The 15,444-nt window shown below is 42.8% G+C and overlaps 1 protein-coding gene across 1 annotated transcript; it reads right to left on the reverse strand.

The window, feature by feature from the left end:
- Positions 1-608: 608 nt before the first annotated feature.
- Positions 609-13,857, reverse strand: LOC109882440 (guanine nucleotide-binding protein G(o) subunit alpha-like). Its single transcript, XM_031830989.1, has 8 exons — positions 13,394-13,857; positions 13,189-13,231; positions 6,009-6,150; positions 5,555-5,715; positions 4,716-4,844; positions 4,466-4,595; positions 4,218-4,371; positions 609-4,050 (listed from the first exon to the last, which is right to left on the reverse strand). The coding sequence occupies exons 1-8, from the start codon at positions 13,509-13,511 to the stop codon at positions 3,863-3,865; spliced, it is 1,065 nt and encodes a 354-aa protein (XP_031686849.1). The 5' UTR covers positions 13,512-13,857; the 3' UTR covers positions 609-3,862.
- Between the last annotated feature and the right edge of the window lie 1,587 nt (positions 13,858-15,444).

Consider the following 15,444-nt stretch of genomic DNA (forward strand, 5'->3'; position numbering starts at 1 on the left):
TCCATCAAACTAACAGAACCAGGTCAGACGGCTGATCTAGACTCATCATTCAATATATAAATAACACATTTTAATTGATGACCACTATCTTAGAAAATGGTATTCTGTTGATAGCTGCTACTTTCAAATATTTCCTGACATGATGTTCCATACATATGTAGATGGCTATGTAGAAGTCTTAGGGCTAGATTCAATGCGATCTGCCCTTTTTGGCCATGCACCCTTTAAAGGCAATGTTTTCGTGGAGACCGCATTCACGATAAATGCTGCATACATCGGCTCAATCGGAAATGATCTTTAAATGTCAATGGCGCTATAATGCAGATCTGATTGAATCTAGGCCTTATGCTCTCATGAGGCATATAAGACCTGTTTTCAGTCTGAAATCTACCCCTGGACACTTCTGGTAGATCTGAGAGGATTAGACATGTAGGCAGTATGGAGGAAAGTCCACCGATCCAACCATAAGAGTCAATGGAGCTATTACCATATTGCACCCATCCGATCATTTCAGATCAATGAGAATATGAGAAGAGCTTGGGGGTTGATTTCAAACAAAGCACTGGGAGAAAGACAGACGTGAAAAAGATACTCAATATGGCCGTGGGAATAGTTAGGAAAAGTGTGGCTTTAATGTAAACACAACATTCGATTGGCTCAGCACAAACATTCCACATGAGAGAGCAACCAATAATCTACGGAGAAGGAAGGGGTGCAGAACAAAAGCATTCACAGTAAAAAAAAGAAATCTGGTATAATCATATATATACAGTACGGTGTATAAGGTGAAAATGGAAAGGGGGATTGAGAGAAATGAGGAACGACATGTGATAGAGGGAGTATAGAGGGATAGGATGTATCTTCAGGTGCACAGGTGAATGAGTGGAGAGCAGTACTTTTCCTCTGTGAAAATAGAGAACGTGACAGCCGGGGTTTGACTGTGGCCTGCTCAGGGTTAAGAGGTCAGGGGGTAGTGGTTAGGGTTAACCCAAACACCCCACTGAGAGACTGCTGCTGAATTCCAACTCTACCCCAGCCCCTGCCGCTTTGACATGTCTGTAGATCTAAAATCGATTGTGTGTGTGTGTTTATATTTATATATATATACAAGCAATGTGGCAAAAATACCACCCACTCTATCAGAAGAGAAGGTGACGCAATTACCATATTACCTAACCCATTCATGTCCATATTAACAAATGTGGCACTGAACAAATTCTCTTTGGTGTAAATGCATTACATTTGGTGATAACATAGTTAGTACAAGTGTCTAGACATGCCAAATTGACATTTTAAGATTGGCATTATCTATCATACCTCCAAAGTTGGGATTTTGAGACAATAAAAATCTTTAAAAGGACTTCAGCACATGTATTTTGAAATACAATTCAGAATGATATAGTTTAAAAGCATAAAGTATTGTTCTGTGACCTGTTTAAGCCCAAATATGCCAAATAGATGATTCAACTAGTTTGTGAACTACAGATGTTTCTGTGTCGTACTATATTTAGTCTTTGGACACATGGGGTTACTGTATTTTACACATTACACGAATCATGTCATGTGAATACATGTTCAAATGATCAGATCTTAATCACTTTTGGTATATAGATTGTCCAGACCAATATAAATATGAAAACAATATTGAAAGAAATCCACTCCCTCTCTCACACAGACAACTCTAGAGTACATGCAGTATTTCCAAATCCAATGGAGACTGCAGAGAGAAACATTTTACAACTGGTGTGCATTGATGTCTGTGGTGTGTATACACACGCGTGTGCTTGTGAGAGAGGGAGAGAAAGAAAGAGGGCAAATGCTGTAGCAGGCCTCACTCGCTATTGACTTACATTGGATTTGCTTATGCTGTATAATATACTCTAGGAGTGTATGTGGATTTCTTTAGATATTGTTTTTATATATATTGGTCGAAACAATTATTAGAATTTGAACATGTTCTGAGAATCAGATAGAAAATCTCATAAAATGAATTTGCTTGTGAGATAGAGAGGGTGTGGAATTCTTTAGATATTGTTTTTATATTTATATATTGGTCCAGACAATCTATATAGCAAAAATGATTCAGATGTGAACATGTTTAAGATCTGAGAAAGAGGGACAATGCTGTAAAATCACTCACTCTCCAGTCTCTATTGACTTGCATTTGATGGGCTTATACTGCATGCACTCTAGGGGTGTGTGTGTGTGGATTTCTTTAGGTATTGTTTAAACGCTTTGGCCGATTTGTCCATCAGTAAACTCAGAGAACATGTGTACTGTAGAATATTATACATTTCTGTTATGGACATGAAAAGGTTAAACCAATCAAATCCTTTCAAATCTACAGGAATTCCTAGAGGGGGTAGTATGGATGGATTTGGAATTCAGCATGCTTGCTCACAAGGGTCATCCTGAGCTAAGCACTGTGTGGCTTATCTAATCTACAAATTACCTCAACTTCCAAATAATTGAGCATTCACATATTCATGTTTTATTACATAAAGAGCACCCAGGAAGACCCTTTTGAACAAGCAGAGAGACTGGTCAGTGGTCTGTGGCTGTCCTCTCCTAAAACTACAATTCTGTAAGGACTAGTGAGTGAAAACAACATGGTGGAAACCTATCCAGTCCTTTCATCTCAGTGATCAGTGATAAGTGAGAGGAGACCAGGAGACAACCATATGATACATCACTGACCAGTGGACTTGAGTGTGCAAGTCTAAAATGATAACCTATTCCCCATATTATGTACTACTTTATGTACTACTTTTGAAGAACTACTTTTGAAGAAGTAGTACACTACATGGGAGGTGACATTTGAGACGGTCCATCAGAGCAGCTCTAGACCCTCTGAGACTGAGACAGGAAGTGGTGTTCCACCGGTCTGACAGGACAGGAAATAAATATGTGGCACGGGATTCTAGGAGGTAGGAGGAAGCATGGAGGGCAAGAGGTTGAAATAAAATCCATAGATAATTTGATGATAATAAAGCGTTTGTGTCCCTTCAATTGCATTATATTGTAAAGATAGTGTGAAAGTGATCAATGATCTCTAATTCTATTCCCCTATCTGTCATGCTCAGAAGGTTGGCACTGATATCACACTTTCCCGACACAGATATATCATTGGCTGACAGGCATTTCATCACACTGCAGGAGGCCAATGGCAGAGCCTGCCACACAAACAGAACCGCCCCCCCCCCCCCCCCCCTTTCTGGATGTTTAAAAGAGATAGGAATAAAACAGAGCAGAAGGAGCTCATGTAGAGCAGCCCTGTGTGAGTCCAACAGAGAGGGGGGTTCTATCCAACGCTGTACAGAACCCCAGCCACCAGTACCTCCTCTATTACATCATCACCTAGAGCACAACATCACCTCTGCAAACGGAGCACCAAGGGGTACATTCATTGTGGCTCAATGTTCTGGATGTTGCAGATAGAGATGTAATGTATAGAACTGACAAATCTCTATCACAAGGAAAAGAGGACCTTCTCCGCTCTATGCATAACATTTCTATCTAATTTGTTGCGAAACATGGCACGAAAACAGAATATACCCCTTGGACCTCCCCTTTTCTGATTTACATCTTACAGTTGTTCACACAATCAACAAAACATGAAAGACATTCAATAGGAAACACATGTTGATAACAAATAAACAAAAGAGGGGTGGTGGAATTCTGAAATGAAAAAAAGGAATAGAGGAACAGAACATGGCAAAGAATCCGTCGTGGTGTCTGGCGGCAGCTCTTTGGGTCCCTTTGGACGTGTAGATTTACATAATTATGCCTTTTAATATCATCAAAATTATTATTATTATTAACCACCTCACCCTCCAATGCAACCTCTGTGCAGGGCTAGGCCTCAGTATAAGCCACACCCCCTCAGGTTGTTGGCGATGATGATGTCAGTGACTGCGTCAAACACTACCTGGATGTTTCCTGTGTCAGTGGCACAGGTCAGGTGACAGTAGATCTCCTTGTTGGGCGAACGGCTCTTACTCTCAAATTGCACCTGAATGTATGCGGTAGCATCATCATAAGTGTTAGCACCTATGGGGAAATTGGGAGGAAAGGTGGGTGAGGGCGAGAGAGAGGAGAAAGAAGAGTAGGAGAGGAAGAGAGATACAGCGCCAGAGAGTGAGAGAGACTTACGACCATCTGTTTTGCATGTGTGTCTGTCTGAGTTTGTGTATATGCAGATTGGAGGGAAGTCTTACCTGTATATTCAGGGAAACAGATACTCAGTGGTGACTTCTTAATCTTCTCCTCGAACAGATCCTTCTTGTTGAGGAAGAGGATGATGGAGGTGTCGATGAAGAACTTGTTGTTACAGATAGAGTCGAAGAGCATGAGGGACTCGTGCATGCGATTCTACAGAAAATACCAAATAAGACAGATGAGATGCATGTTTGAGAATATGTGTGGTGTGTTTGTGAGTAGTACGAAGTGTGTGTGAAGTACTTACAGTTGTTTCGTCCTCATGCAGAACCTGATCATAGCCACTTAACGCCACACAGAAGATAATGGCCGTCACATCCTCAAAGCAGTGGATCCACTTCTTTCTCTCTGACCTCTGACCTCCAACATCAAACAGCCTGAAAGAAACATAAGAGTTATAAACGTGTCATAACATACACCACAAATATGCTACAAACAAATATACTGGACTGGGAGAGGAACTGTATGTGTAAACCTATGTGTGTGTGGTGTCTAACCTAAAGTGCAGGTTTTTGAAGGTGAAATGGGTCTCCACGATCCCAGTGGTCTTGACTCGGGTTCTCAGGATGTCCTGCTCGGTGGGCTGGTAGTCAGCAGCACCAATACGGTCTAAACTGTCCAGGTAGCTAATGAGAGAAAGAAGGAGGGAGAGGGGAAATGGAAACAGGAGGGAGGAGGGGGAAGCGAAGGAGGGGAGGGGAGGGGAGGGGAGGGGAGGGGAGGGGAGGGGAGGGGAGGGGAGGGGAGGGGGGGGGGAGGGGAGGGGAGGGGAGGGGAGGGGAGGGGAGGGGAGGGGAGGGGAGGGGAGGGGAGGGGAGGTAGAGCTTCAGTAATACACTCTTAGAAAAAAAGGTGCCATCTAGAACCTAAATGGGTTCTTCGGCTGTCCTCATAGGAAAACCCTTTAAAGAACCCTTTTTGGTTGCAGGTAAAACCCTTTTGGTTCCAAGTAGAATCCTTTCCACAGAGGGCTCTACATGGAACCCAAAAGGGTTCTATCTGAAACCAAAAAGGGTTGTATCTAGAACCAAAAAGGGTTCTCCTATGCGGAAAGAGGAAGATCCCTTTTGGAACCCTTTTTTCTAAGAGTGTAGAGCTACACAAATACAGTGTGAAGACTAACCTTTGCACTGTAAAGACTAACCAACGCAGTCACTTCAAAGACTAACCTTTGCACTGTGTTACTGTTCAAGAACAGGCAGCTAATGGACTTAAATTCCAATTTGTTATGTAACTGGAACTTTCTCACAAATCTTCCATTGATTCAATGCATGAATTATGCTTAATTTAAAGTTTCATGCATTCCGATATACTTGGTCCCTTAGTGTGTACTCACTAGGCAGCGGAGTCATTGAGCTGGTACTCCCTGGCCCTGTTGAAACACTCCTGGGTCCCGGCATCGGCCCACAGACGCTTCATAGCTGTCAGCAGCTCTGCTGAGTAGGGCTCTGTGTCCTCCATACGAGTGACCACATCACACACCAGCTTAGCATCCGCCTGGACACACACATAAGATATTATGTACAAAAGATATGACTATGCATCACCACACACACACACACACACACGCACGCACGCACACACACATACACAAACAAAAACACATGTTTAGATTTATTAAGACACATATGAGGTGAAGACTGTATAGCTGAATTCCTGGATGTCTACCACCATACCCCACTGGAAACATTAAGGTCTGCTTTGCAGTGCACCTTGAAGTAAGGTTTTGAAAGGGCCATTGGTTGTACACTATGGATGAATCCTACTCTGTGCAGGGTGCATGTACCCACCTTTCTGTCCTTGTCTGCGTACTCGATGCCCAGAGAGTCCATAGCTCGGAGGACGGCAGCCAAACTCTGGATGGTGTTGCTGTAGACCACAGGCTTATACTGCTTCACATCATCCCCAGAAAAGCCATCCTCATGGATAATCCTGCATACACACACACACACATCAGAACACATACAAAATAACACACACACACACGTACGTAGGCTAAGTGTGCGTGCATGAGCGCACAAACACAAACATTCACACTTCAGTGAATCCACATTTCAGCAGACGCTTTAGTGTATGTGCATCTGTATGCTCGTGCATGTGACCAAGAACAGGGTTGTCTCTGAGCGTCAAGCAGTGCCTGCTCCTTTGCACACACCCAAATACACGCAGCACATCAATGGCTGCCACCCACCTTCTCTTTTCTTCTCTCTTTCACACACAAACACTCACTCACACCTCAGCAGCATCAACTGCAGCCAATATAGCCACTTTAGGTTTCACATTTGTAATGACAAAAGTGGTCTGTACATTTAAACCACTCAACAACTGATATTGAGGATCAGATTATAAATCCATTACACTAGCCTAGTCTGGAATACACTTCAGCAGTTGGGGTGGCAGGTAGCCTAGAATGACAGATAAAAATCTGTCATTCTGCCCCTGAACAAGGCAGATAACCCACTGTTCCCAGGCCATCATTGTAAATAAGAATTTGTTCTTAACTGACTTGCCTAGTTAAATAAATAAGTATACCAGTGACTTCAAAAGGTGCATAATCCATAGGTATGAAGATCTTATTCTTACAAAGTAAAGTGGTTCACACATTATGGAACACATTTTTAAAACGACTTCTCAGAGTTCAGTCTGTCAAATCGGAGGGCCTGTTGTCCGGTCCTCTGGCAGTCTCTATGGGGGTACCACAGGGTTCACTTCTTTGGCCCACTCTTTTCTCTGTATACATCAATGATGTCGCTCTTCCTGCTGGTGATTCCCAGATCCACCTCTATGCAGACGACACCATTCTGTATAGATCTGGCCCTTCTTTGGACACTGTGTTAACTAACCTCTAAACGAGCTTCAATGGCATACAACACTCCTTCCGTGGCCTCCAATTACTCTTAAATGCTAGTAAAACCAAATGCATGCTCTTCAACCGTTGTCTGCCCGCATCCGCCCGACTAGCATCACTACTCTGGACGGTTCTGACTTAGAATATGTGGACAACTACAAATACCTAAGTGTCTGGCTAGACTGTAAACTTTCCTTCCAGGCTCATATTAAAATCTCCAATCCAAAATTAAATCTAGAATCGGCTTCCTATTTCGCAACAAAGCCTCATTCACTCACGTCGCGAAACATACCCTCGTAAAACTGACTATCCTACCGATCCTCGACTTCGGTGATGTTATTTACAAAATAACTTCCAATACTCTACTCAGCAAACTGGATGTAGTCGATCACAGTGCCATCCGTTTTGTCACCAAAGCCCCTTATACCACCCACCACTGCGACCTGTATGCTCTAGTCGGCTGGCCCTCGCTACATACAGTGGGGCAAAAAAGTATTTAGTCAGCCACCAATTGTGCAAGTTCTCCCACTTAAAAAGATGAGAGAGGCCTGTAATTTTCATCATAGGTACACTTCAACTATGACAGACAAAATGAGAGAGAAAAAATCCAGAAAATCACATTGTAGGATTTTTTTATGAATTTATTTGCAAATTATGATGGAAAATAGGTATTTGGTCAATAACAAAAGTTTATCTCAATACTTTGTTATATACCCTTTGTTGGCAATGACAGAGGTCAAACGTTTTCTGTAAGTCTTCACAAGGTTTTCACACACTGTTGCTGGTATTTTGGACCATTCCTCCATGCAGATCTTCTCTAGAGCTGTGATGTTTTGGGGCTGTTGCTGGGCAACACGGACTTTCAACTCCCTCCAAAGATTTTCTATGGGGTTGAGATCTGGAGACTGGCTAGGCCACTCCAGGACCTTGAAATGCTTCTTACGAAGCCACTCCTTCATTGCCCGGGCGGTGTGTTTGGGATCATTGTCATGCTGAAAGACCCAGCCACGTTTCATCTTCAATGCCCTTGCTGATGGAAGGAGGTTTTCACTCAAAATCTCACGATACATGGCCCCATTCATTCTTTCCTTTACACGGATCAGTCGTCCTGGACCCTTTGCAGAAAAACAGCCCCAAAGCATGATGTTTCCACCCCCATGCTTCACAGTAGGAATGATGTTCTTTGATGCAACTCAGCATTCTTTGTCCTCCAAACACGACGAGTTGAGTTTTTACCAAAAAGTTCTAATTTGGTTTCATCTGACCATATGACATTCTCCCAATCTTCTTCTGGATCATCCAAATGCTCTCTAGCAAACTTCAGACGGGCCTGGACATGTACTGGCTTAAGCAGGGGGACACGTCTGCCACTGCAGGATTTGAGTCCATGGCGGCGTAGTGTGTTACTGATGGTAGACTTTGTTACTTTGGTCCCAGCTCTCTGCAGGTCATTCACTAGGTCCCCCCGTGTGGTTCTGGGATTTTTGCTCACTGTTCTTGTGATCATTTTGACCCCACGGGGTGAGATCTTGCGTGGAGCCCCAGATCGAGGGAGATTATCAGTGGTCTTGTATGTCTTCCATTTCCTAGTAATTGCTCCCACAGTTGATTTCTTCAAACCAAGCTGCAGATTCAGTCTTCCCAGCCTGGTGCAGGTCTACAATTTTGTTTCTGGTGTCCTTTGGCAGCTCTTTGGTCTTGGCCATAGTGGAGTTTGGAGTGTGACTGTTTGAGGTTGTGGACAGGTGTCTTTTATAGTGATAACAAGTTCAAACAGGTGCCATTAATACAGGTAACGAGTGGAGGACAGAGGAGCCTCTTAAAGAAGAAGTTACCGGTCTGTGAGAGCCAGAAATCTTGCTTGTTTGTAGGTGATCAAATACTTATTTTTCACCATAATTTGCAAATAAATTCATAAAAAATCCTACAATGTGATTTTCTGGATTTTTTTTCTAATTTTGTCTGTCATAGTTGAAGTGTACCTATGATGAAAATTACAGGCCTCTCTCATCTTTTTAAGTGGGAGAACTTGCACAATTGGTGGCTGACTAAATACTTTTTTGCCCCACTGTATTCGTCGCCAGACCCACTGGCTCCAGGTCATCTATAAGTCTATGCTAGGTAAAGCTCTGCCTTATCTCAGCTCACTGGTCATGATAACAACACCCACCCATAGCACGCGCTCCAGCAGTTATATCTCACTAGTCATCCCCAAAGCCAACACCTCCTTTGGTCGCCTTTCCTTCCAGTTCTCTGCTGCCAATGACTGGAGCGATTTGCAAAAATAGCTGAAGCTGGAGACTTATATTTCCCTCACTAACTTTAAACTATCTGAGCAGCTAACCGATCGCTGCAGCTGTACATAGCCCATCTGTAAATAGCCCACCCAATCTACCTACCTCATCCCCATATTGTTTTTATTTACTTTTCTGCTCTTTTGCACAACAGTATGTCTACTCACACATCATCATCTGCTCATCTATCACTCCAGTGTTAATTTGCTAAATTGTAATTACTCCGCTACTATGGCCTATTTATTGCCTTACCTCCTCACGCCATTTGCACACATTTTATATAGACTTTCTTTTTTTTCTATTGTGTTATTGACTGTACGCTTGTTTATTCCATGTGTAACTCTGTGTTGTTGTTTGTGTCGCACTGCTTTGGTTTATCTTGGCCAGGTCGCAGTTGTAAATGAGAACTTGTTCTCAACTAGCCTACCTGGTTAAATAAAGATGAAATAAAAAAATCTCTTAGATTTATTTTTTTTCTTCACAGATGTTCAAGATGCATAGCCTTCCTCAGTATGTGCCTTTCTTAATGTGTGTGTACCACTTTGCTAGTCTGTACTAGTACACTATGATCAAGTTCTATTAAAACATACTTGCTATTTAATAATTAAGGTGTTGGTTTTTAATAATACAGATTGCTGTATACCATTATCAATTCACCTTGCTACATACAAACACAAACACACACACACACCTTTTTTCTAATTTGGCACAAAGAAACAAGAGTCCATGATTAACTTGGTCAAAGAAAATGGCCCCGATTGGCCTATAGATGACGCTGTTATAAGCAGTCTCACTTAAACTCTCATATCCGCCGCCCGTTTGACACAGACACTTGAAAATGTGCATGTAGGTGTCTTTCCGCAAGCTGAACAAATTTGCCACAATGACCCATAAGGTCCTTCAGGATAGATTTTCCTCCATCTTGGAAATTTGTGAAATTTGTGTTTCTTTAGTTTGAGAAAACCTAAGGGATTGGTTAAGTAATGGCTGAGTTATTGATAAATCCACTTCACCATGGCCTATATGTTTGAAACATTAACATGATGAACCATGTTAAGTCTGGCATTGATATCATAATTTTTTTTTACAATTCACTATGTAACGCTAATGCTTAAAATAATCACAAAAAAATATTCTTCTCATGGACTAAAAGTCAGATTCACTCCAAATACGGTCTTTGGACTCATCACAATAGTCCCTAACGAGTTTGACAAAATAACATTGATGAATTCAAAGATGGCCACATGTAGATGCATATTAGCACATAGGCTAAAATTCTAAAATATGCTAAAAATACTTCAAACATCTTCTACTTATGAACCATAGGACCAAATGACACCAAATTTGGAATGTAGCCCATAGTACTTGCCTTAACTTAGTTTAAGAAAAAATCCAAAGATTGCTGAGTTATTGACAAATCAAGAATCTGTTTTTATTTGTGTATTTAAACCAAAGTAAATCCACTCTGATCTTGTGTCATTTCTGTCATCCTGAGAACCTTGTTCATTGCTGGTCGCGGCTATACTACATCCCATAAAATTAGTGGATTCAGCTATTTCATTGCTGACAGTTGTATAAAATCGAACACACAGCCATGCAATCTCCATAGACAAACATTGGCAATAGATTGGCCCGTAATGAAGAGCTCAGTGACTTTCTACGGGGCACCGTCATAGGATGACAGCTTTCCAACAAGTCAGTTGCGTCAAATTTCCTCTGCCCTGCTAGAGCTGCCTTGGTCAACTGTAAGTGCTGTTATTGTGAAGTGGCAAGGTCTTGGAGCAACAACGGCTCAGCAGCGAAGTGGTAGGCCACACAACCTCACAGAATGGGACCGCCGAGTGCTGAAGCACGTAAAGAGTAAAAATCGTCTGTCCTTGGTTGCAACACTCACTACTGAGTACCAAACTGCCTCTGGAAGCAATGTCAGCACAATAACTGTTTGATGGGAGCTACATGAAATTGGTTTTCATGGCCGAGTAGCCGCACACAAGCCTAAGATCACCATGTGCAATGCCAAGTGTTGGCTGGAGTGGTGTAAAGCTCACCGCCATTGGACTTTGGAGCAGTGAAAAAGCATTCTCTGGAGAGATGTATCACTCTTCACCATTTGGTAGTCCGAAGGACGACTCTGGGTTTGGAGGATGCCAGTATAACGCTACCTGCCCCAATGCAGAGTGCCAACTGTAAAGTTTGGTGGATGAAGAGTAATGGTCTGGGGATGATTTTCATGGTTTGGGCTAGGCCCCTTAATACCAGTGAAGGGAAATATTAATGCTACAGCATACAATGACATTCTAGACAATTCTGTGGTTCCAACTTTGTGGCAACAGTTTGGGGAAGGTATTTTCATGTTTTAGTGTGCACAAAGCTAGGTCCATACATAAATGGTTTGTTGAGATCAGTGTGGAAGAACTTGACTGGCCTGCACAGAGCCCTGACCTCAACCCCATCGAACACCTTTGGGATGAATTGGAATGCTGACTGTGAGCCAGGCCTAATCGCCCAACATCAGTGCCCAACCTCACTAATGCTCTTGTGGCTGAATGGAAGCAAGTCCCAGCAGCAATGTTCCAACATTTAGTGGAAAGCCTTCTCAGAAAAGTGGAGGCTGTTATAGCAGCAAAGGGGGGACCAACTCCATATAATGCCTATGATTTATTTTTGAATGAGATATTTATTATTATTATTATTATTATTATTACACTCCTTTGTAAAACATGATAGGGTATCTCATGGGGTTTATCGTGTCAATGAAATTCTGGCAAATAAACATATGCAGACATAAGCACATCCAGACACACACTATTATCAATATACATACATACAAAACTACACAAATGCACACCCATGTGTACACACACAAGGAGCCAATGCTATCTGTGTCTTGGATCAGTTTTTCCTGTTCCGATCCTGGCATTATATAATATAACCAATGTAACATATGTAGTTCACAACAGAAGCCTCTCCCGAGCGATGCTTTTGGGTAACTGTCTGTACCGCTAGGGAGAACCCCCAGGATAATTAAATATGGAGAGAGTGCTAGAATGGAAGGAAACAGAGTGGAGTAGAGGGAGTAGTGTGTGTGTGATGGAAAAAGCAGGGTGTGTGTGGGGCAGATGAGTGTGTGCTGAGGTACAGTGAATGTACTGAACCCAACATTTTTGAAATTGTGGATTTTTGAGAGGATGTCTGCATAGCAACAGACGTGTTTAATTATGTGCATGAAAATATTATATAATGTGCTTTTCCTGCTGGGCCCTGGATACAGAGGTCTTCTTTAAAGAAGAAATCTAGTAACAGGGTTTAGAAAAAGAACAGTGATTTAGATGAGAGAGTGGTTTAGACGACAAGGGGAAAGGTTTACATGTGGTTTTAGATGCCATATTTTCTGAGTAAATCCGCTTTATAGGCAAAGTACTCTCTGCGATATCAGGCACTTAAAGCCAGTAAGATTAAACCAGAGATATTTGCTAATGGAGCTGTAGTGTAGTGACCTCACTAATACACACATATTGGATGCACAAAAACACACACACACAGTCACAAACACCGATGTTTTCGCCATGCCTCTTTATCGATAGATGCATGAAAAACCTCTGGGTAAATTTCAGCACCATGTCAGTGGACAGCACCCCTGCGGCCTGCTACTGACCGTGAGCACCGCCTCCGATTACCGTCTACAGGAGGTGCTCGAATCACCGGCAAAGGTACGGCCTCTGAGGAAACATGGCGGAGCTAGCGGCTCAGCCTCACTATGGGCAGGAGAGGCGCAATCTCAGGCCTCGTCAAAGACGCCTGTTTCAGGAAAAAAAAAGAAGCACTTACTTCATTTGTTTGACGATGGTGCTTTTGCCCGATTCTCCTCCCCCTAAAGGGAATAGAGAGCAGAGTGAGAGTCGGTTGTCTTTAGGGGGACATGACATCAGGACCACGGAGAGCGCCTGCCGCCCCGGCCCGGATCTCTGCAATCGACATCAACATCAACCGAACCGTGCAGAACGGGCAGCCCCCGTTATAAACGGTGTCTTACCAAGCAGTAGCAGTTTCACTTCCTTTGCGGCAGTGACTCCATCATCCTTCAGGTTTTTTTCGATGGCTTTGCTCCTGTCCAGAGCAGCGCGCTCCTCAGCGCTGAGTGTACATCCCATGTCTAGAGTCGAATGAACAATCCCTTCTCCTCTATTCCGCCCTGTCCCTCGCCGACTCAATATGTGTGTTTGTCTCTCTCTCTCGCTCGTTCAGTCTGCTACAGCATGAGGCCCGGATTGAGGGCAAATAAAGCCGGGTCAGAACAGGGTTTTTTCTCCGTCCCTCTTGGAGCGGGGGTGGGGTCGTTGTGTTCGAGCCTCGGGCTGGGGGTCTCTATAGGGCGGCACTGATGACAGCGAGCGCGAGCGATCTCATCGTTCAATCTCTTCACAATAACCGACGGAGAGAGGAGGGGAAGGGAAGGCAGTGTGCGCGAGACTCACCTAGCGCAGACAATCTCGTTGACGTCAGAGCAAAGGCAGGCGCTAATCGTCCGATGCGACCACATTCAAACGGGGATTTTAAAGACACATTTTGCTTCGTGGAATAATTTGGCTGAATATACAATGCATAATAGGCCTTTTTATTACATAAAAGGCGTGGTCTCGCACGATACTGGAAGTGGGCTATTCTTGTCTTCCGTGTCCTTATAAATAAAATGTATAATCCACTAGGAGTGGGTAAACATCGGCCTATAACTTTAGCCTTTTTACATTTGACATTTTAGTCATTCAGCAGACACTCTTATCCAGAGCGATTTACAGGAGCAATTAGAGTTAAGGGCATAGCTCATGTAATGTCAACAGCAAAAATAGGCTACACAAGGTAGTACAACACAATATCATTACATTTCAATTGTATTAATTATTAATCTAGCAATTGCTTTTATCCTGTGTGTGTGTGTTATGTTGCTTACATATATGTATTGATGAGTGTGTGTGCGTGTGTTTGTCTGCAGTGCAGTATGTGTAAAAGTGAATGTGTGTGTATCTTTGTGTGTCTCTGTGTCCGTCTCTCTGTGCATGTGTGTGTAACTCTATGTGTGTATGTGTGTGCACATTAAAAACTTCCAATCCACATGTGGAAAGAGTGGAGTGGTAAGGTGTGAGGGTTTTACAATGGACTATACTGACACCAAAAGCCTGAATTACCAGTTAAACCTACAGCCTTACAAGTCAATTCCTCAACCTGCGAAGGCCTATAGCCTTCATAAACTAAGCCCCAAGCTCTTACCTTAATGCAAGAGGACATACCATGAGCTCCAAAAATATTGGGACAGTGACACGTTTAGTTGTTTTGGCTCTGTACTCCAGCACCTTGGAATGATACAATGATTATGAGGTTAACGGGCAGACTGTCACCTTTAATTTGAGGGTATTTTCAATCATATCGGGTGAACCGTTCGGTTGAGAAATAATCCCATATTCCTAGCACGCAATGATTACATTAAACTTGTGACTCTAGAAAACTTGTTGGATGCATTTGCTGTTTGTTTTGGTTGTGGTTCAGATTATTTTGTGCCCAATAGAAATTAATGGTAAATCATGTACTGTGTCATTTTGGAGTCACTTTTATTGTAAATAAGAACATAATATATTTCCAAACACTTCTACAGATTACAGATTGTCCTGAATAATTCATGAATAATGACTGAGAAAGTCATTATTAGGAAATGGAAGACATACAAGACCACTGATAATCTCCCTCGATCTGGGGCTCCACGCAAGATCTCATCCCGTGGGGTCAAAATGATCACAAGAACGGTGAGCAAAAATCCCAGAACCACACGGGGGGACCTAGTGAATGACCTGCAGAGAGCTGGGACCAAAGTAATTTGGAGCATTTGGATGATCCAGAAGAAGATTGGGAGAATGTCATATGGTCAGATGAAACCAAAATAGAACTTTTTGGTAAAAACTCAACTCGTCGTGTTTGGAGGACAAAGAATGCTGAGTTGCATCCAAAGAACACCATACCTACTGTGAAGCATGGGGGTGGAAACATCATGCTTTGGGGCTGTTTTTCTGTAAAGGGACCAGGACGACTGATCCG

The sequence above is a fragment of the Oncorhynchus kisutch genome, linkage group LG8, assembly GCF_002021735.2.
Source record: "Oncorhynchus kisutch isolate 150728-3 linkage group LG8, Okis_V2, whole genome shotgun sequence".
NCBI lineage: Eukaryota > Metazoa > Chordata > Actinopteri > Salmoniformes > Salmonidae > Oncorhynchus > Oncorhynchus kisutch.